This window comes from Aethalodelphis obliquidens, unplaced genomic scaffold (assembly GCF_003676395.1).
Source record: "Aethalodelphis obliquidens isolate GAN/ISIS:26980383/991018 unplaced genomic scaffold, ASM367639v1 scaffold18, whole genome shotgun sequence".
Classification (NCBI taxonomy): domain Eukaryota; kingdom Metazoa; phylum Chordata; class Mammalia; order Artiodactyla; family Delphinidae; genus Aethalodelphis; species Aethalodelphis obliquidens.
In genome coordinates, this window is record NW_020837962.1 from 30,740,571 (window position 1) to 30,763,831 (window position 23,261).

A 23,261-nucleotide genomic window follows, 5' to 3' on the forward strand; every position below is an offset into this window, starting at 1 on the left:
GTGAGGATGATGAGTGTTAAGGTCTTGTCATAATTTTGAATAAAGTTTGGGGAAGAGATTTCTGTTGTATGGTACTAGCCACAGCATCTGATACCTACGACCTACAACATTAGGTCAGAAAAACAGAGATCACTGATGACTTTGTATTTTAAAGCCACCAAACTAACAAAACATCAGCTGCTTTGACCTTTTACTGTAAACTTGACTCCATCTTTCCCCTAATTGAGCAGTCAATGAGTCATTGTTTTCTCCTCTAGACAGCACGACCACCAATTTTCATGGCTCAGGCTGTGTGTAAACTGACATCAGCAAAACAACCTGTCTTGGGCTGGATGTAAGCTTCTTTAGGATTTAGAGTCTATTTGGGACTAGAGCTTATTCTGTAGCAAGGGCTTCCCAGGCCAAGTCTCTGGAAGAGACTGAAGGTGTCTTCTGAAGGCAGAGCATATTCTTTAACATCTTCCATCATTTTATCAGTTAGGCATGTCATCTTATGCTCCAAAAATATTTGCTTTCAATTAGGAATGATCTTCCCTGCTCACCTCATCCCACAGATGTTCCAGGAATATTTGCCGTGTCTATCTAGTGGCTTTGCATCCTCTCTGGCCCACTGTTGAGGACCCTGACTATATTTTTAGGTGATTCCTAAGTATTTGAGCAGCATTCATCCGGGGGCCCTTTCCCTTCCACTTTGCCTGTAGGATTGTGCCATGGGCGCCTCATAGGCCCAGAGGCTCCTGAGGTTCTCAGCATGTGGTTTCTGAGATGAAACCTGACAACCAATCCTGATTCCCCTTCAGAAATCCGGTTTTATCTAACTTTTTAAAAGTCTCTTCTTTTTAAGGGAACAAATTGACAAACCAAGACAGTGACAGAAGCTTACACAGCTCATTGGGGTGCAACAGAGCCTGTCTTGATTGCAGTCACTGAGGTGGTTTGGTTTAGGGCTCTGATAGATTTTAAAGAAAGGCCACTCTGAGGCCATGATTCTGGGTGCTCTCTCCATCCTTGTGGCAAGGGGATGTTATGATATTTTGTTAATCAGTGTCATCATCTTGTACCACTTCGGCAAATTATTTCTGTGAGTATGTTAAAGTTCAGCAAATAACCTGATTTAAATTGGGCACTTGAAATATGCCTTTTGTGTCACTGGGCAGAACTTTAGTTTGTATCAGTGACTTTTAGGCTCTTTTTGACTGACCCACAGTTTTTACCTTGAAACTCTGGGTTACCCTTATCTTGTGAGATGTGCTCTGAATTTTCTTTATTCTGTTAAATTTCATTTTTCTGCAAATTCTGGTTGAGATCCAGTTGGTTTCATGGCCCACTAGTGGGTGGTGACTTGCAGTTTGAAGAATAAGAGCAAGGGTTCTTAGAGTGTTTTGGAAAAGGCTGTAGGATGATCCCCCCCCCCCCCCCCAGTTACACCATAACTGTAATCACAAGGGCAAATGATAACCACTTCTTACAGGTTCATTTCATTACTGTTTAAATGGAATAATGATAGCTAGCCAGGGTCAATGTCAGAATTCTAAACCCCCTAAAGCAAGACGGTATGTTAGGCAACGATTTAAGTCATTATATTTAAAGGAAGTTTGATCACGTACAAGTTGAGGATATTTGTTCCAGTAATCTTTCTTTTGGCTTGAATTAAAAGCATTTAGGTCAAATGTTAGCATTTAACAGAATTTAATGGAGCAGCCACAGTTCAACTATAATCCCCTAATGATCGGATTTAAGCAGAGAGCTACAAATTGACTTTTTAAATGTGCTTTATCATTGAACCTGGCCAGCTCTGAAAGTTCTTGTTTGTATCTTGGGAAGGACCAGATTACCACTTGGCAAGTTGAGGTTTTGAGTTTCCTTATCCCAGAGTTTTCTTTCGTGATCATATAGTCTCACCTGTCTAGATAGATTTCTGCAAGTGGGGAAAATAGCTTTATCCCACCCCAGGTTGCCCATCCAGAGGTGTTGATCTGAGGACCACTAGCATCAGAACATTTGTGCATTTGTTAAAAATGTAAGTCCCAGGTTTTGATGCAGGTCTGTGGAATCAGAATTTGGGGGAGGGGACATTTTTTTAAAGTTGGTGGGATTATGGGAGTTAAAATTTTTTTTTCTTCTAAAATCAACTTTACTGAGCCATAGTTTACATACAGTAAATGGATATACATACAAATGGAGCCATCAGAATCATAGTTAAGTTATGGAACATTTCTGTCACTCCGTAGGTTCCTTCCTCTGCCTCTGGAGTCCCTCCTTCCCATCTTAGCTGTTGTAGATCACCACTGTTTCCTGCCACCGAAGATTAGTTTTGTCTATAGGGATTCAGGCAGCACGTCTTGTGTCTGGCTTCTTTCACTCAACGTTGTGTCTGTGCGATTTCTCCATGTTATTAGGTGCATCAGTAGTTGCTTCCTTTTAATTGCTTAGTATCCCTTTGTGTGGACCCACCATGTTTTGTTTATCCATTTGCCTGTTGATGGACATTTCTGTGTCTTGAGTTTGGGACTGTTATAATAAAAACAGCTTTGAATATTTTTCTGCCACTATATGTGTCGAAGAAATCTGCATGTTGAATAAGATTCCCAATTAAGTCTTAGGTACATGAACCATTGATTCTTATTCTCTCTATTCCTTTTTAAATTTTTTAATTTACTCGGTTGTGCTGGGTCTTAGTTGTGGCTCATGGGCTCCTTGTTGTGGCATGCATGTGGGATCTAGTTCCCTGACCAGGGATTGAACCCAGGCCCCCTGCATTGGGAGTGTGGAGTCTTTAACCACTGTGCCACCAGGGAAGTCCTTCTCTATTCTTTTTTTTCTTATTCTTTATCATTTTGGAGAACTGTAGGTTTTTGTATCCAGATCAAGTGATGGATTTGCTTTGCAGTTACGTGTTCAATGTAGTATTCGTTCAGTGCCATCTATTTGGGGTAAATGTGGCTCTCATCAACATTTGTTGAGTACTGTTTTATGAACTGGAATATAAAGATGAAGTGTACACAGGGGGATTCTATCCTTCAGAGGACTCTTAGTGATTAATTCATTCAGCCATAGAGTGTTTTGTATGTTGTGTACTAGGGACTACTAGGAGCTGATGCTGGGAATACACATTTTCTTAGCATTTGATTGTGCTTCCAAGAAACACAAAAGATGTTGGTATTATGTTCCAGGAGCAGTTTGGCCCTTAAATCCGCTGTTTGGGTAGTACCATCATACTTTCAAGTCAGGTGGCCATGGTAAGCCACAGTTGAAAAAGTTGACACTGACAGGGGAAAAATGGTCAGATAAAAAAATTCAGTGCAAAAGAAATGATCACTGGGGCTTCCCTGGTGGTGCAGTGGTTAAGAATCCGCCTGCTAATGCACGGTACACGGATTCGATCCCTGGTCCGGGAAGATCCCACATGCCGCAGAGCAACTAAGCCCGTGTGCCACAACTACGGAGCCTGCAGCGCTCTGGAGCCTGCGAGCCACAACTACTGAAGCCCGTGTGCCACAACTGCTGAGGCCCGTGTGCCTGGAGCCCGTGCTCTGCAATGGGAGAAGCCACCACAATGGGAGGCCTGTGCACCACAACAAAGAGTAGCCCCTGCTCTTAGCAGCTAGAGAAAACCTGCATGCAGCAGCGAAGACCCAATGCAGCCAAAAATTAAATAAATGAATAAATAAATACATTTATTTAAAAAAAAAAGAAAGAAATGATCTCTGGCTGAATAGCTGATGAAATAAACACTGATTAAGAATTGTTATTCTGCATTTGTGCATGATTATCGGTGGCTAGAGAGCTGGTGGCTCAATCTTTAGGGAATTGAAAGATTTGTTGAAGATCTAAATATTTTCCTTTTCTATTTGCTCATAGCAGAATTTCCCAAATTGCTATTTTCCCACCCTATGAGGCTTACATTTATTGAGGTTGATTTATTATTTTTTGAATCTTCAGTGATTTCTTGCTTGCTCTAAGGTAGGGATTTTTAACTCTGGCTGCAGGAGAGTTTTATAAAATCTAAATGCTCAGGCTATACAGTCCTATTCAGTAGACTTTCTGGGTGGGTAGAGAGTATTTTTAAAGTTTTTAGGTGGTTCCAACATAGAGTCAAAGTTGAGGATCACTTCTTGGGGCAGCCTTGGCTATTGATACGCCTCTTTCATTGTTAGTTCCCTCCTTGCTAAGTATAATTTACAAAGCCTTGTCTTTTCTCCATTCTCTGACGACAAAAATTACAACTTTAAACATAAGAACTTTACTCCACACCACTTTGCAATTATAGAGTTGTGTTCTGATCTCTCAACAGAAAGGACTGAATGGCTTTGTATCCCCTTGTTAAGGGAAACTGATCACTTCTCTGGATTTGATATGGGTGCTGATGTGGCTCTTGGGGGAGAAAGAGAGCATAGCATTCATTGTTGAGTAAATAACTTCAGGAAAAATAGAGGAATAAAAGGAAAAAGATAAGTCCTTTGCTGTCCCACCAGTCAACATTTTGGTTAACATTTTGGTGTGTATATGCGTGTGGCACACTTATCCATACACAGTGGGTTATTTCTGTACATACTGCTTTTTTCATTGTATAAATTTCCTTTAATTCTTTTCACTGCATTATTTTAGAAAATTGATATCTTTTATTATTAATTATTACTGAGATCTACCCTCTTAACAAACTTTTTTTTTTTTTTTTCTTTGTGGTAAGCGGGCCTCTCACTGTTGTGGCCTCTCCCGTTGCGGAGTATAGGCTCCGGACGCACAGGCTCAGTGGCCATGGCTCACGGGCCCAGCCGCTCCGCGGCATGTGGGATCTTCCCGGACCGGGGCACGAACCCGTGTCCCCTGCATTGGCAGGCAGACTCTCAACCACCGCGCCACCAGGGAAGCCCTTAACAAACTTTTAAGTGAACAATACAGTATTGTTAACTATAGGCATGATGTTGTACAGCAGATCTCTAGAACTTATTCATCTTGCTTAATAAACTTTATACCTGCTGAAAAGCAACTCCCCACTTCCCCCTCCCTGCCAGCCCCTGGCAACCACCATTCTACTCTGTGCTTCTATGAGTGACTGTTCCAGATACCTCACATAAGTGGAATCATGTCATGTTTGTCCTTCTGTGACTGGCTTTAGTATAATATTATACTTTAGAAAAAAAAACCCTGTTTCCTTATATAACATAAGGCAGACATTTTCCCACGTCAATAAATATTTCTGTGCCATCTTTTCTTAAAAATTATTTATTTATTTGTTTGTTTATTTTGGGCTGCGCCGGGTCTTTGTCGCTGTGTGTGGGCTTTCTCTTGTTGCTGCGAGTGGGGGCTACTCTTTGTTACGGTGCACGGGCTTCTCCTTCTGGTGGCTTCTCTCGTTGTGGAGCACAGGCTCTAGGGTGCGCCGGCTCAGTAGTTGTGGCTCACGGACTTAGTTGCTCCACGGCATGTGGGACCTTCCCGGACCAGGGCTCAAACCTGTGTCCCCTGCGTTGGCAGGCGGATTCTTAATCACTGCACCACCAGGGAAGTCTGTGTGCCATCTTTTTAATGGCTGCAGTGGCATTCCTTTGTATGAACATACCGTAGTTTTACCATTCAATTCCCTAGTGTTGGATATTAGATTTTTCTTGATTTTTGGTCTTATTAACAATGTTAACACGCACAATTTTGTAGCTAGATTTTTATATGTCCTAATTATTACCTTAAAATACATTCCTAGAAGTAGCATTTCCTCAGGACATATTAGAAGTGAATATGAATATTTATAATTCTTGATACATATAACCAAATTACCTTCTTATTAGCAAATTTGTATTTCATTAGGAGTGTTCGTCTATTTCTCTAACACTGTCCAATAAGGGTATTATAAATAACTGATGTAGGTTAAAAAAAAAGTATACCTCATTTCAATGTACTTTTGATTTTAAACAAGGATCGAACATTTATTTTTCTATTTGTTTTTGTGGGAGACTAAGGATTAGAAGCTCATATGTCTTGCCCATTTTTATAGTAAGGATTTTTGTTTTCTGTTTATTGGTTTGCAAGAGCTCTTCAGATAGTAAAGATATCAACACATTATCTTACCTATATTATATTTTGTTTTTTGATTTTGTTGGATTTTTGTCCATACAGATATCTAAAAAAATTTATATTGTAAAAATCTATCAGCCTCCATCTCTTTTTCATCTTTAATGATATACTAAAAATGGAGTCCCCTACCCTAACATTATATAGTCATTTAGTGGCTTTATTACTTTTTTGGATTTTATTAATAGTGAACCAGTTGTCTTGGCATGTTGTATTGAAAAATCCATACTTTGTTTTAAGATTTAAATGCTTCCCACATCATATATTTGTCACTTTGTGGGTTTTCTGTTGTGTGACCTATTTGTCTCTTTTTATACCTAAGTTGAACTCCTCTGTTTACTACAACTTTAGGGTCCCTTTCTGATAGAACATGTTCTTCCTATTCTTTTTTCAAATATTTATGGCTACTTTTGCTTATTCTTCCACAGGAATTTTAGCAAGCCCCCTTTTCTCCCCCTTTAAAGTATTAATTGATTTTTATTAAATTTATATACTTTATGTTTGTAGGAGAATGTATACTCTTATAGTAGCTCTCTTATCCAAGAATATTGTCTGTTTTTCTGGTTATTTTATGGCCCTTAATAATAGGTTATAGCTTTATTTGTAAAGATCATGCTCATTTTTGTTAAATTTATTAAGTATTTAATGTTGTTATTACCATTCTAAACAGGATTCCTTCATCCTCTTACCTTTGGAGTCAGCAGACTTTTCTGTAAATATCTTAGGTTTCATGGACCAGATGGCCTGTGTCATATGTTCTTCTTCCTTGGTGTTGTTTACAACCTTTTAAAAATGTAAAAATCATTCATAGCTGGGGACCACACCAAACCAGGCCACGCAGTGGTTTGCTAGCTTCTGATCTAGGTGCTTATTGCTGGCAACTGGGAAATGTTAGAATCAGTCAGCACTGAAAGAGCCTTGCTCATGTGTTTGTATCTAGCCATCTATGCAAAGATTCTCTACAATTTTCATATCTCTTAATATGGCTATAATTCACTCTTTTCCTTTCAAATATTTCCCCTCATCTTTCTCTGTCAGTTGAATGATAGCAGTGATGTCGACAACCTGGCTTGTCCTTGACATTAATGTATCTGTTGTATCACAGATAAGTTTGATATTGGCTGTTACTTTTCTTTTCCAAGATTAAGAAAGAGTATTAAGCAAGAATGACTGTTACATTATATGAAGTACCTTTATTATTATATTTTTAAGCATCATTTATTCGTTCTACATATTTTGGGGAGCCTTTAATACAGGTGCCAAGTTAGGCACTGGGGATAATGCCTCTTGTTCTGCACCTGTCTGGCTGAGCAGGTAGACATTATCTTGTTGTATCGTAACCATCTTTATGGTTCCCAGACGCCATGATGAGGTGTGGTGATCAGAGGCAGCACTGATGGGAGTTACCCCAAGGGAAAGGGGCGAGATGAAGGGTGCCTATTTTGGAGGGACAGCATGTGCAAGGGCCTGAGGGCTAGAGGAGAACCCAACACCTTCAAGGAACTGAAAGATGGAAACTATAGCATAGCGAGGGCAAATTTCACCATAGGCTTCACAGTGGACCTGCAGCCTTGTTAAGGAATTTGGGTGTCATTCTCTGGCTAATTAGGACGCCATCAAAGGGTATGGTAGTTTCTGTAGCATGGCCGTGCCCGCTGCAGTAGAGCTATCAAGATGGAACAAGAAAATGAGACGAGGCTGTTGTGCTGTTGAGATGATGGCTCGTGCCACACAGTGGCCAGAAGTGTGCAGATTTGGGGGTTCCTGGTCTAAGGGGAGCAGGCTTTAGCCCTGGAGAAGGAGCTTGGCCGTTTCTGCCCCTTGGACCTCCCTCAAAAATCACAAGGAGGACAGAAAGTACCCTGAAGACAATGTTTAAGGCCAGCTGGCCTGGACCTTATTCGCTCAGGGAGGTTGGCTGTAAACTGAGGATAGTTTTATGTCTTGTTTGTACAAACATTGTTAGGACAGGAATACTGATTTAAGTTTGAATCCTGCTGCTGCACTGCTTATAGCTGTGTGTCCTTTGGCAAGTTACTTAACTTCTGTGAAGCTCAGTTTCCACTTTTGTGGAGTTAGTGTGCCTATCAAGTAATACTATGCTTACTAGGGAGAAATAATTGCCATTTATATAATGAGATGTAAGACATGTGTCTGGCACACATCGGCGCTTAGCTGGAAAACTGCTGTCATTATTACTGTTTTTGTTATTAGTGAATCTGATCTTTTATCCCCCAGCATCTCCTTTCCCCTTGTCATGTGGTCAGGGGCAAGATAGCAGTGGCTTTGCTTATTCTCTTTCTTTTGCAAGGAGTAGGAAGTGGCGTCACTGGGCACTGTGGGAGGACAAACTTTCCCTGGTGTCAGGTTCCCTGGGAGATTTTGCCTTTTGTTTTACCACAAATTCTAACACAGGCCCTAAACTCCACCTTTTTAAATCTTTTGCTGCGTTTGCCTTTGGGCCTTGGCATTTCCCCACACAAAAGTTCAGGTCTGTGCATAAAACACTCTGATCTCAGGTTGATGCGTGGTTTCTGGCCTTCAGGCTGTCTTCATCAGTCTTGAGTACTTGGCTGTTGAATACTCTGTCATTTTGGAACTTAAAAAGATGCGTTTTTGCTTTCAGTGTTCATTATCTTCTCCCTTTCTTCCTCTTCTTCTTCCCTCCATTTGTCCACCCTTCCCAGGCTTTGCAGCCCTCTGCCCCAAAGCCTTTCTCGAAGCTTCCTGCCCTGTGCTTTCTTTGGCCCCAAAACCTTTCATGCTCATTTGGGTCTATATCTTCAGGACTCTCTGAAGGCTGCTGTTGGGTAAGAGACAGGCAAAGGGAGTGGATGGGCCCCCTCAGTATAGCTTGTGAGGGTCGGTTAAACATTTGGTAGGGAAATGGAGTACAGAGTACTTGACGAAAAGTGGTCTTGTCAGGATGGAATTGGTCCCCCTCTGTTCCTGGTGATGGGGAGCAGTGGGGAGGGTTGGCTACTGCAGTGGATGTGCACATCTGAAACAAACATGAAGATAAAATTAACTTAGTAGAATAAATGTATTCTACATTAAAGTCCTGTCATTTTTCCCTAAAGTTAACGTGGGTCTGCTGGCATCCTAATGGCAGTGGGGCTGGATGTAGAGCAAAGAACTTATTGGTCCCTCTGAATGTGACTGTAAGGCAGGTGGTCTTGTAAAAATCTAACAATTTCACCATCCTCTTTGCTTGTCCTGTCTTCTGGCAAACATAAGCTCTTGGTCAAGGTAAAAATGTCAGGGCTACTTCAGGCAGATTTTATATTTAGGTATGTTTGCTGTCACACTGTATCTTTTTTTTTTTTTTCAGATCTTGGGAAGCTGATGGATGGCAGTGGCTAAATCACAATGTAGAAGATTGATGGATTTGATTACATAAAAATAAAAACAGTTCTAAAAGATCATTCACAAAATTCATGAGCAAACAAAAAGCTGGGATAAGATATTTGCATCAAATATAACAAAAAATTACTGTCTGTCCTGTGCATGTTTAGCAGCACTCCTGGCCTCCACTTATTAGATACTAGTAGCTCTCCCCTAGTTGTGAGACCAAAAATGCCTCCAGACATTGCCAGATGTCCCCTGGAGGAAAAAAATCACTCATCGTTGAGAGCTGCTGCTTTAAAGAGACATGTATATAATGTGAACAAGAATGCAAAATGTGCATGAACATTTAAACCAAAAGAGCCACCTCAAAAAATTTTGGTGTGTGCACCTAGCTCGATTCTATAGAGGCAACTTGATATTCTGGCAACTATTTCTTTTATTTTTTCCTTTTTGCCCTCTAACTATTGAATTTTCAAATTTTGTTAATTCTTTCTCTTTTTTTATTTGTTTCTATTTCAGTTTTTCCCCTGGCTCATCTAAAGTATTTGTTGAATGAAGTGTGCGTAAGAGAATTCTTTGAACAGAAGTTTTCCTACTTGTCTTTCCAAACTTCTTGTAGGTTTGCCTTCACATTTGCAGGACAGCTTGTCTGGGTTATTCATTCCTTGTGGGAAATTAATTGGTGCTAAGGTCTATACGCATTGTTCTAATCTGAGTGCCAGTGAATGTTTTCTGTCCCTTCTCACCCCTACATGCTTGTGGTATTTTTTTCTTTATCTTAGGGAATTCCCTGGCAGTCCCATGGCTAAGACTCTGCGCTTTCACAGCCAAGGGTGCAGGTTAAATTCCTGGTCAGGGAACTAAGATCCCGCAAGCTGTGCTGTGTGCCCCCCACCAAAAAAAAGTAGAAACACCTAGGCATGTTTGATTGTACGTGTGCCAATCCTGGAAGGGATCCCTTGTGCCCTCTCTCTTTTTTTTAAATAAATAAATTTATTTATTTATTTTTGGCTGTGTTGGGTCTTTGTTGCTGCGTGCAGGCTCTCTCCAGCTACGGCGATCAGGGGCTACTCCTCGCTGCAGTGCACGGGCTTCTCATTGTGGTGGCTTCTCCCATTGGAAGCACGGGCTCTAGGTGCATGGGCCTCAGCAGCTGTGGCACGCAGGCTTCAGTAGTTGTGGCTTATGGGCTCCAGAGTGCAGGCTGGGTAGCTGTGGCTCATGGGTTTAGTTGCTCCGTGGCATGTGGGATCTTCCCGGACCAGGGCTTGAACCTGTGTCCCCGGCATTGGCAGGTGGACTCCCAACCACTGCATCACCAGGGAAGTCCCTGTGCCCTCTCATTTTTTAAGCCAAATTCTCCAAATGCTTTTTAATCTTTTGGTGGATCTCTTTTATTATTCAAGTAATACTTCTGTTGTTTGAAATTGAGTTTTTAATATTTTCTGCTGCATGGGATTGTTTCAGTAGCTTCCTGCCTTTGACTTTTACTTGGATTTTCTCTTAGTTTGGAGCGTTGTCCAGATTCTCTAAGATTCTCCGAGCATGTCAGATCCACCTTGGGTCTTGATTCTCCTCGGACCCTTTCTTATCTCTTGCCACTTTACTTCCCCAACCCCCTTTTTTGGGGTTGGATTACTTTTTTAGGTTTATGTTGTCATTTGATTTGATATTGAATGTTTCGGTTCTGTTTTTTGTATGGCATTCTAGCCCATTTAAGCTCACCTTGCCACCTTCCTGGAATTCTGTATGGCCATTTAATCCTAGGTTGGTTTTGTCTCCTCTTTTTTGTGCTTTTCAGTGTCTTCCCAGCCTTTAATTGGGCACCTGTAGGAAATTCAGAATTATTTTAATATCCATACAATTGTAGTAAATTGGCTATAACTGAACTGTCTAGTATGATTGCCACCAGCCACAAGTGGCTATTTAAACTTAAATTTGATACAGTTTAAAGGTTCAGTTTCTCTATTGCACTAGTCACATTTCAAGTGCTCAGTAGCCAGTGACTAGTGATGACTGTATTGGACAAGGCAGATGTAGAACATTTCCATCATTGCAGAAAGTTCTATTGGATAGTGCTGGGCTCTAAGATAGATACCATAATGCATGTCAAAAAAAATCCCTCTGCTATTTCTTCTCCCTAGTATTCTAATATTTTTGGTGGTTCACTTTGGTGGTTCCCCACCCACCGCCCGCTCCAAAAGGTGATTCAGAATCTGAGTGACTATAAATGAAGGTGGATGGGGACTTGAAAAGTGTAATAAGTTTTTTTGGTGTTTGGATATAATTTGTACTTCGACTTTCCCATGCAGGAAACACAGTGCCTGTGTGTCCTGTACTGTTTGAGTGCTTGATGTAATTTGGCTGCTTTCTCTTTTTCTAGGTGTGCTGAGAGATGGCACTTGTGGGGCGCATCTCTGCCTGAGAATTGGCACTGGAAGAGCTGACTCTGATCCTGGGCTCCTTGTGTGAACAAGCCTTAACTTCCAGCCACTTCAGTCCAAAGGTCAAATTACTCGTTTTCTCTTAATGATGGGTATTGGTAAGAACACTACATCCAAATCCATGGAGGCTGGAAGTTCAACTGAAGGCAAATATGAAGATGAAGCGAAGCACCCGGCTTTCTTTACTCTTCCGGTAACAGCATTTCCTGTCTTTTTTCTTCTTAAGTCACTCTAAAGTAGTTTCTGCATTGACTAGGATTAGCTTTTTTTTTTTTTTAACCCAAAGAAAGTTTAGTATTAGTTTTCTTTTTTATTTTGTTTTGTTTTGTTTTATATAGCAGGTTCTTATTAGTCATCAGTTTTATACACATCAGTGTATACATGTCAATCCCAATCGCCCAATTCAGCACACCACTATCCCCACCCCACCGCGGTTTTCCCCCCTTGGTGTACATACGTTTGTTCTCTACATCTGTGTCTCAACTTCTGCCCTGCAAACTGGCTCATCTGTACCATTTTACTAGGTTCCACATACATGTGTTAATACACGATATTTGTTTTTCTCTTTCTGACTTACTTCACTCTGTATGACAGTCTCTAGATCCATCCACGTCTCAACAAATGACTCAATATTGTTCCTTTTTATGGCTGAGCAATATTCCATTGTATATATGTACCACAACTTCTTTATCCGTTCGATTGTTGATGGGCATTTAGTTGCTTCCATGACCTGGCTGTTGTAAATAGTGCTGCAATGAACATTGGGGTGCATGTGTCTTTTTGAATTATGGTTTTCTCTGGGTATATGCCCAGCAGTGGGATTGCTGGATCATATGCTAATTCTATTTTTAGTTTTTTAAGGACCCTCCATACTGTTCTCCATAGTGGCTGTATCAATTTACGTTCCCACCAACAGTGCAAGAGGGTTCCCTTTGCTCCACACCCTCTCCAGCGTTTGTTGTTTGCAGATTTTCTGATGATGCCCATTCTAACTGGTGTGAGGTGATACCTCATTGTAGTTTTGATTTGCATTTCTCTAATAATTAGTGATGTTGAGCAGCTCTTCATGTGCTTCTTGGCCATCAGTGTGTCTTCTTGGGAGAAATGTCTATTTATGTCTTCTGCCCATTTTTGGATTAGGTTGTTTGTTTCTTTAATATTGAGCTGCATGAGCTGTTTATATATTTTGGAGATTAATCCTTTGTCCATTGATTCGTTTGCAAATATTTTCTCCCATTCTGAGGGTTGTCTTTTCGTCTTGTTTATGGTTTCCTTTGCTGTGCAAAAGCTTTGAAGTTTCATTAGGTGCCATTTGTTTATTTTTATTTCCATTTCTCTAAGAGGTGGATCAAAAAAGATCTTGCTGTGATTTATGTCAAAGAGTGTTCTTCCTATGTTTTCCTCTAAGAGTTTTATAGTGTCTGGTCTTACATTTAGGTCTTCAGTCCATTTTGAGTTTATTTTTGTGTATGGTGTTAGGGAGTGTTCTAATTTCATTCTTTAACATGTAGCTGTCCAGTTTTCCCAGCACCAATTATTGAAGAGACTGTCTTTTCTCCATTGTTTATCTTTGCCTCCTTTGACATAGATTAGTTGACCGTAGGTGTGTGGGTTTATCTCTGGGCTTTCTATCTTGTTCCATTGATCTCTATTTCTGTTTTTGTGCCAGTACCATATTGTCTTGATTACTGTAGCTTTGTAGTATAGTCTGAAGTCAGGGAGTCTGATTCCTCCAGCTCCGTTTTATTCCCTCAGGACTGCTTTGGCTCTTCAGGGTCTTTTTTGTCTCCAAATTTTAAGATTATTTGTTCTAGTTCCGTAAAAAATGCCATTGGTAATTTGATAGGGATTGCTTTGAATCTGTAGATTGCTTTGGGTAGTATAGTCATTTTCACAATATTGATACTTCCAATCCAAGAACATGGTATATCTCTCCATCTGTTGGTATCATCTTTAATTTCTTTCAACAGTGTCTTATAGTTTTCTGCATACAGGTCTTTTGTCTCCCTTGGTAGGTTTATTCCTAGGTATTTTATTCTTTTTGTTGCAATGGTAAATGGGAGTGTTTCCTTAATTTCTCTTTCAGATTTTTCATTATTAGTGTATAGGAATCCAAGGGATTTCTGTGCATTAATTTTGTATCCTGCTACTTTACCAAATTCATTGGTTAGCTCTAGTAGTTTTCTGGTGGCTTTTTAAGGATTCCCTATATATAGTATCGTGTCATCTGCAAACAGTGACAGTTTTACTTCTTCTTTTCCGATTTGTATTCCTTTTATTTCTTTTACTTTTCTGATTGCCATGGCTGGGACTTCCAAAACTATGTTGAATAATAGTGGTGAGAATAGACATCCTTGTCTCGTTCCTGATCTTAGAGGAAATGCTTTCAGTTTTTCACCATTGAGAATGATGTTTGCTGTGGGTTTGTCATATATGGCCTTTATAATGTTGAGGTAGGTTCCCTCTATGCCCACTTTCTGGAGAGTTTTTATCATAAATGCAAGTTGAATTTTGTCAAAAGATTTTTCTGCCTCTATTGAGATGATCATATGGTTTTTGTTTTTTTTTTTTGCTGTATGTGGGCTTCTCACTGTTGTGGCTTCTCCCGTTGTGGAGCACAGGCTCCAGACGTGCAGGCTCAGCAGCCATGGCTCACGGGCCCAGCCGCTCCACGGCATGTGAGATCTTCCCGGACTGGAGCACGAACCCGTGTCCTCTGCATCGGCAGGCAGACTCTCAGCTACTGTGCCACCAGGGAAGCCCGATCATATGGTTTTTATTCTTCAATTTGTTAATATGGTGTATCACATTGATAGATTTGCGTATATTGAAGAATCCTTGCATTCCTGGGATAAATCCCACTTGATCATGGTGTATGATCCTTTTAATGTGTTGTTGAATTCTGTTTGCTAGTATTTTGTTGAGGATTTTTGCTCTATATTCATCAGTGATATTGGTCTGTAATTTTTTTTTCTTGTAGTATCTTTGTCTGGTTTTGGTATCAGGGTGATGGTGGCCTCATAGAATGAGTCTGGGAGTGTTCCTTCCTCTGCAATTTTTTGGAAGAGTTTGAGAAGGATGTGTGTTAGCTCTTCTCTAAATGTTTGATATAATTCACCTGTGAAGCCATCTGGTCCTGGACTTTTGTTTTTTGGAAGATTTTTAATCACAGTTTCAATTTCATTACTTGTGATTGGTCTGTTCGTATTTTCTGTTTCTTCCTGGTTCAGTCTTGGAAGGTTATACCTTTCTAAGAATTTGTCCATTTTTCCAGGGTGTCCATTTTATTGTCATAGAGTTGCTTGTAGTCGTCTCTTAGGATGCTTTGTATTTCTGCGGTGTCTGTTGTAACTTCTCCTTTTTCATTTCTAATTTTATTGATTTGAGTCCTTTCCCTCTTTTTCTTGATTAGCCTGGCTAATGGTTTATCAATTTTGTTGATCTTCTCAAAGAACCAGCTTTTAGTTTTATTGATCTTTGCTATTGTTTTCTTTGTTTCTATTTCATTTATTTCTACTCTGATCTTTATAATTTCTTTCCTTCTGCTAACTTTGGATTTTGTTTGTTCTTCTTTCTCTAGTTCATTTAGGTGTAAGGTAAGATTGTTTATTTGAGGTTTTTCTTGTTTCTTGAGGTAGGCTTGTATAGCTATAAACTTCCCTCTTAGAACTGCTTTTGGTGCATCCCATAGGTTTTGGATCGTCATGTTTTTATTGTCATTTGTTTCTAGGTATTTTTTGATTTCCTCTTTGATTTCTTCAGTGATCCCTTGGTTATTTAATAATGTATTGTTTAGCCTCCATGTGTTTGTGTTTTTTACGTTTCTTTCCCTGTAATTGATTTCTAATCTCATAGCCTTGTGGTCAGAAAAGATACTTGATATTATTTCAATTTTCTTAAATTTACTGAGGCTTGATTTGCGACCCAAGGCGTGATGTATCCTGGAGAATGTTCCATGTGCACTTGAGAAGAAAGTGTAATCTGCTGTTTTTGGATGGAGTGTCCTATAAATATTAATTAATCTATCTGGTCTATTGTGTCATTTAAAGCTTGTGTTTCCTTATTAATTTTCTGTTTGGATGATCTGTCCATTGGTGGAAGTGAGGTGTTAAAGTTCCCCACTATACTGTGTTACTGTTGATTTCTTCTTTTATAGCTGTTAGCAGTTGCCTTATGTATTGAGGTGCTCCTATGTTGGGTGCATATAAATTTATAATTGTTGTACCTTCTTCTTGGATTGATCCCTTGATCATTATATAGTGTCATTCCTTGTCTCTTGTAACATTCTTTATTTTAAAGTCTGCTTTATCTGATATAAGTATTGCTACTCCAGCTTTCCTTTGATTTCCATTTGCATGGAATATCTTTTTCCATCCCCTCACTTTCAGTCTCTATGTGTCCCTAGGTCTGAAGTGGGTCTCTTGTAGAGAGCATATAGATGGGTCTTGTTTTTGTATCCATTCAGCAAGCCTGTTTCTTTTGGTTGCAGCATTTAATCCATTCACGTTTAAGGTAATTATCAATATGTATGTTCCTATGACCATTTTCTTAATTGTTTTGGGTTTGGTTTTATAGGTCCTTTTCTCCTCTTGTGTTTCCCACTTAGAGAAGTTCCTTTAACATTTGTTGTAGAGCTGGTTTGGTGGTGCTGAGTTCTCTTAGCTTTTGCTTGTCTGTAAAGCTTTTGATTTCTCCATCGAATCTGAATGAGATACTTGCAGGGTAGAGTAATCTTGGTTGTAGGTTCTTCCCTTTCATCACTTTAAGTATATCATGCCACTCCGTTCTGTCTTGCAGAGTTTCTGCTGAGAAATCAGCTGTTAACCTTATGGGAGTTCCCTTGTATGTTATTTGTCGTCTTCCCTTGCTGCTTTTAATAATTTTTCTTTGTCTTTAATTTTTGCCAGTTTGATTACTATGTGTCTCGGTGTGTTTCTCCTTGGGTTTATCCTGCATGGGACTCGCTGCACTTTCTGGACTCTGGTGGCTATTTCCTTTCCCATGTTAGGGAAGTTTTCCTCTATAATCTCTTCAGATATTTTCTCTGGTTCTTTCCCTCTCTCTTCTCCTTCTGGGACCCCTACAATGCAAATGTTGTTGCATTTAATGTTGTCCCAGAGGTCTCTTAGGCTGTCTTCATTTCTTTTCATTCTTTTTTCTTTATTCTGTTCTGCAGCAGTGAATTCCACCATTCTGTCTTCCAGGTCACTTATCCATTCTTCTGCCTCAGTTATTCTGCTATTGATTCCTTCTAGTGTAGTTTTCATTTCAGTTATTGTATTGTTCATCTCTGTGTGTTTGTTCTTTAATTCTTCTAGATCTTTGTTAAACATTTCTTGCATCTTCTCGATCTTTGCCTCCATTCTTTCCAAGGTCCTGGATCATCTTCACTATCATTATTCTGATTCTTTTTCTGGAAGGTTGCCTATCTCCACTTCATTTAGTTTTTTTTCTGGGGTTTTATCTTGTTCCTTCATCTGGTACATAGCCCTCTGCCTTTTCATCTTGTCTGTCTTTCTGTGAATGTGTTTTTTGTTCCACAGGCTGCAGGATTGTAGTTCTTCTTGCTTCTGCTCTCTGCCCTCTGGTGGATGAGGCTATCTAAGAGGCTTGTGTAAGTTTCCTGATGGGAGGGACTTAGTGGTGGGTAGAGCTGACTGTTGCTCTGGCGGGCAGAGCTCAGTGTAGGATTAGCTTTAATACTCCTGTTTTCAGCGAAGGTTAAGGCATTTGAAAACCAAATGCTTTTCACGAGAGAGAGGCTTTGGGAACCCTGTTGGCTGACAGTGGTTTTTGCTCTGCCTAGAGTCACCTGATGGGATTAACTCCAAGAAGGAAGCATGCCTTGCTGTGAATATTGTGAAACTGGCCCAGTGCTTACTGTGTACTGGAGGATGTTGAAGGCTTAATTTTATCTCCAAAAATGTGTTTTTGTGAAATAACCTGTCACCCAACTTCATACTTGTATTTCAAGGTGGAGGAATGAATGAATGACATTCATTGTTTGGAACCCAAGTGTCCATGACTTGTATTATGGCAGTAGCATCAAAGATAGAGGTATTTTGCCTGGACAAGTTATATCAGTCAGAGAAGGTTGATTACACACCTTCATTATATTCAATGCTAGTATTTTTTCAGATGTAGGATTATGACTTGATGTGTATAAAGTTACCTAAAGTGTTGGTTTAAGAAAGAAAAAAGCTCTTTAGTGGGAACTTGCTTCAGCTGTTTTTCCCTTAATATAGGAAATGAGGTTAATGTCAAGAATACCATTCTAGGATTCCTTAAAACATGGTCCTAGAATTTGCCTCACTGAAACATTACCCAGTAAGAAAGACGTGAACACGGCATCTTTAAGTATGTTGGTTGCCCTGATTTACTGTATTTTGAATTTTACTCTGTGAATTCAGAGAGATGTTCCACTGATTTTACAACTGGTGTTACTTGTTTTCCTTCTTTCTGTAAAGTGAAATTTTGAAACTAGATTTTCTGTTATACTGAAGACTTAAGGTCAACACAGATTATCTAGAGGAAGAGATGTCAGGTTTCCAAGTTTAAATTAGAGCATCTCTGAAAAGTGAAGAGGAAAGTTCATGCCTGAGTATTGACTTGTCTCTCCTGTGGCATTTGCCCAGCAGACCATTCACCCTCACCCTTCTCCACTTGAGAGACAAAAACTTGAGTACACCTTAGCCACCCACTTGCCTTGTCATTTTGGCTTAGAGTTTTAGGCTTATTTTAGCATTCAGATTGTGATATTGCACCGTTAGCAGTTAAATTCACCAGCATGTTATCAGTTTTCATGTTCACTGTTGTTTCTTGTAGCACTCTCCTTCCCTCTTTGTTCACTTTTCTTTTAAACTACACCAAGGGACTGTGAATGGTCACTGACTTTGTCTTTGCACATCTGAAAATAACTGTATTTTGCTCTCAATTCTTGAATGAACTTCTATTAATTATACACTCCCGTTCTGTCTCCATTTCTCTTTAACTGCTTTCTCATGGTTTGTATATCTTTTTCTAGTGCTTCCTTTTGGCTGGATTCCCTAGTGTTATTTTACAATTTATTAATTCTTTGTGTACAGTCATGTGTTTATGTTGAAGTTTTATTGCAGTGATTCTTTTCTTATTTCTAAAATTACTATTTGGTTTATATCTGCCTTTTTTTTTTTTTTTTTTTTTTTTGTGGTACACGGGCCTCTCACTGCCGTGGCCTCTCCCGTCGCGGAGCACAGGCTCCGGACGCGCAGGCCCAGCGGCCACAGCTCACGGGCCCAGCCGCTCCGCGGCATGCGGGATCCTCCCGGACCGGGGCACGAACCTGTGTCCCCTGCATCGGCAGGCAGACTCTCAACCACTGCGCCACCAGGGAAGCCCTATATCTGCCTATTTTTGTTCTTAATTTCTTGTATGTATGTATTTGTTTTAAAATGTTTGTACTTTTAAATTATTGAGGACCCTAATGTACTAAAGTATTTTTCCAATTGTTCTACTTTCTTCTGGTGTGAAATCCTTGTTTCTTTTGATATTTTCTTCTCTCTCTCTGCCACTCCCCAATTTTTTCCTATAGTTTTGCCTTTTCCTTTCCTGGATCCAGTCCAGAACCTGTTCTTACAGTGGAGGTCTTCCTGTCTTCCCCCAGTGGGTACAGACCATAACATGAAGGAGTGAGGAGATCCGCTGGCCCCTGAGCACTGAACCTGGTTCTGGTCCTCCCCTTGTGTGGGGACCCTTAAGTCCCTGTTTTTCCATGGGAGCTGCCTGACTGAGGTCTTCCAGGCTCAGAGTCTCGTGGGTCCCAGTGTCCACCCATTCATTGCTTTATGTTTCTTGTATTCTAAAAGGCTTGTCTGTTTTTAGCCTTGCCTATTTTGGGGCTTTCCCAACTCCATTGTTATTTAGGGGTGGGGTTGGGACGGAGTATTCCTCAAAGCATTAATTTCCAGATCCATCTTCAGCAGGATTACAAGTACATGGGAGCTGGGAATGTGGATATAATATGTAGTTAGACATAAATATAATGTGAATATAAAGTAATTTAACACTAGAGCAGTTTCATATAGGGATGTTATGGAATTTTTACTCTAGTCTTGGGCTATAAAAGTAGGCATTATAAAGGGAGAAGAAAAAGAGGAGTAATAGAGTTGGAATCATGGGATTGAGCTAGTGGGAGGAGAGCGAAATATCAAGGGGATAAGCTGTTAAGGTCAGCACATGAATCATCAGGATGACTTAGAACAGGGATCCCAAGAAGTGTGTTAACATGTGCTACCTCGAGCTTATGAGAAAATGGAAGGTGAAATAATAGAAGGAAAACAGATGAAAACAAAAGCCTATCCAAAAATTTTTATAAAGAAATAGTTCATTTGTTGGAATTTGGGGTTGTAGAAAGTTTTTTTAGAAAATATTTTGTAATACAATAAAAAGAGGAAGAGTAGTGCCTATATTTAATCACTAGTGAAATTGCTACCCTAAGAAAACTTAGACAGTAAGATAGAAGACCATTTTGAATGATTTGCTTGTTGATAGGACAGAGGTAGGAGGCTAGGTTAGAGCTGGTCCCTTTTCGCTGCCCAACTGGTAGGATTATTTTGGTCCCTGCCTCTCTGCTCTTAGGAAGTGTGTCTGTCTCTCCCTGTTCCTCATTCAGGGACCACAGGTCTACACACTAATTTCATAGACTCTGATAGCCTTAGAGGTGAAAGTGGCTTTAGAACTTTCCAAGTGGTTCTTTGGGAAGGTGAAATGTAGGGATTTGCCCAAAGCATCTAGCTCACATGGTGTGTTAATTAAGTAAAGTTTATATCAGTTGGATCACATAGGCTCTTGTCCCCAAGGAGTTCACAGCCAGTGAGCAAGGCAGGAGCTGCACATTAGCAACACTAACAACAGGTACAGGGCATTTATCTTCTGAGTTTCACAGATGTTCTTGGGAACGGTCTTCGAAATAAAGAGTTGGGAGTGGTGGTGATTAAACTGCTATAGCTGATGCTCCAGTGGGAGCAGTGGTGAAAAATGAGGCTCAGTTTTGTTTCCTCCAGCTACTTGTCTGTGTGAGCATCTGACTGACTTCATGGTTCTGGTTGTGTTTTTCTTTTCTTTTCCCTATAATGTGGCCACTCAGTGCATTTGAGAATTGGTATTTTGGATTATAGGGTTAGTCCTCCTAAGAGAATCTCTAGGGTAGTTTCAAATATAGGTGATATTTTGGCTGACTTTAAAACACATCTCCCATGGAAAATATGATTGCACTAGACAAAGAGAGGTGTGGGTAAGAGGCAGGAGGTGTTGAGGTGGGGAGAGGACCCTGGCTGTGTTGGGCCCTGGATGCAGGGGCAGCTGAAATGGACCTTGAAGTGAAAGGAGGCAATGTTGGAACATGTTGGGATAGTGCAGAGGAAGGGATCAGCCTGAGCCAAGTCAGGGGTAGAAGAGGAAAGGTGTGGAGGAATGGTGTTAGAACCATTAGGCTGGAAGCCTAGATTCTGGGTGGTTCCTGAATGATTTGCTAAGGGATTTGGAAGTTTCTACTCTATCAATAAAAAGCTCTGCAAGAGTTTTGACCAGGGGAATAACCCAAAAGGTTGTGCTTTAGAACAAACTGGAGTAGGGAACGATTAGACGAAGAAAGAAAAGTGTTGTTATAGTCACCTCTGGCTGCTATAACAATTTACAATAGACAGGGTGACTTAAGCCACAAACATTTATTTCTCACAGTTTTGGAATCGGGGAAGAACAAGATCAAGGTACTAGCAGATTTGATTCTTGGTGAGGGCTCTCTTCTTGGCTTTTGATAGCTGCCTTCTCACTGGATCCTGACAAGGCTGACAGAAGAAGCTCTGGTGTCCCTTTTCCCTCTTATAAGAATACTGAGTCTATTATGAGGGTTCTACCCTTATGATCTTATTACCTTCCAAAGCCCCTTCTTTTTTTTTTTTTTTTTTAACATCTTCATTGGAGTATAATTGCTTTACAATGGTATGTTAGTTTCTACTTTATAACAAAGTGAATCAGTTATACATATACATATGTTCCCAAATCTCTTCCGTCTTGCGTCTCCCTCCCTCCCACCCTCCCTATCCCACAGCTCCAGGTGGTCACAAAGCACGAAGCTGATCTCCCTGTGCTATGCAGCTGCTTCCCACTAGCTATCTACCCTGCGTTTGGTAGTGTATATATATCCATGCCTCTCTTTCGCTTTGTCACAGCTTACCCTTCCCCCTCCCCATATCCACAAGTCCATTCTCTAGTAGGTCTGTGTCTTTATTTCTGTCTTACCCCTAGGTTCTTCATGACTTTTTTCCTTAAATTCCATATATATGTGTTAGCATACGGCATTTGTCTTTCTCTTTCTGACTTACTTCACCCTGTATGACAGACACTAGGTCTATCCATCTCATTACAAATAGCTCAGTTTTGTTTCTTTCTATGGCTGAGTAATATTCCATTGTATATATGTGCCACATCTTCTTTATCCATTCATCCGATGATTCACACATAGGTTGTTTCCATCTCTGGGCTATTGTAAATAGAGCTGCAATGAATATTTTGGTACATGACTCTTTTTGAATTATGGTTTTCTCACGGTATATGCCCAGTAGTAGGATTGCTGGGTCATATGGTAGTTCTATTTGTAGTTTTTTAAGGAGCCTCCATACTATTCTCCATAGTGGCTGTATCAATTTACATTCCCACCAAGAGTGCAAGAGGGTTCCCTTTTCTCCACACCCTCTCCAGCATTTACTGTTTCTAGATTTTTTGATGATGGCCATTCTGACTGGTGTGAGATGATATCTCATTGTAGTTTTGATTTGCATTTCTCTAATGATTAATGATGTTGAGCATTCTTTCATGTGTTTGTTGGCAGTCTGTATATCTTCTTTGGAGAAATGTCTATTTAGGTCTTCTGCCCATTTTTGGATTGGGTTGTTTGTTTTTTTTGTTATTGAGTTGCATGAGCTGCTTATAAATTTTGGAGATTAATCCTTTGTCAGTTGCTTCATTTGCAAATATTTTCTCCCATTCTGAGGGTTGTCTTATCATCTTGTTTATGGTTTCCTTTGCTGTGCAAAAGCTTTGAAGTTTCATTAGGTCCCGTTTGTTTATTTTTGTTTTTATTTCCATTTCTTTAGGAGGTGGGTCAAAAAGGTTATTGCTGTGATTTATGTCATAGAGTGTTCTGCCTATGTTTTCCTCTAAGAGTTTGATAGTTTCTGGCCTTCATTTAGGTCTTTAATCCACTTTGAGCTTATTTTTGTGCATGGTGTTAGGGAGTGATCTAATCTCATACTTTTACATGTACCTGTCCAGTTTTCCCAGCACCACTTATTGAAGAGACTGTCCTTTCTCCACTGTACATTCCTGCCACCTTTATCAAAGATAAGGTGACCATATGTGCGT

At 40.1% G+C, this 23,261-nt stretch overlaps 1 protein-coding gene across 2 annotated transcripts in view; it reads left to right on the forward strand.

The window, feature by feature from the left end:
• Positions 1-23,261, forward strand: part of SLC23A2 (solute carrier family 23 member 2) — a 150,913-nt gene that overhangs the window by 39,336 nt on the left and 88,316 nt on the right. For both annotated transcript variants that reach the window (XM_027118228.1, XM_027118229.1), the window contains one exon: positions 11,801-12,054. In XM_027118228.1, the coding sequence (XP_026974029.1) occupies positions 11,947-12,054 (108 nt within the window). In that variant the 5' untranslated portion in view covers positions 11,801-11,946. The remainder of the gene's footprint in view (positions 1-11,800; positions 12,055-23,261) is intronic.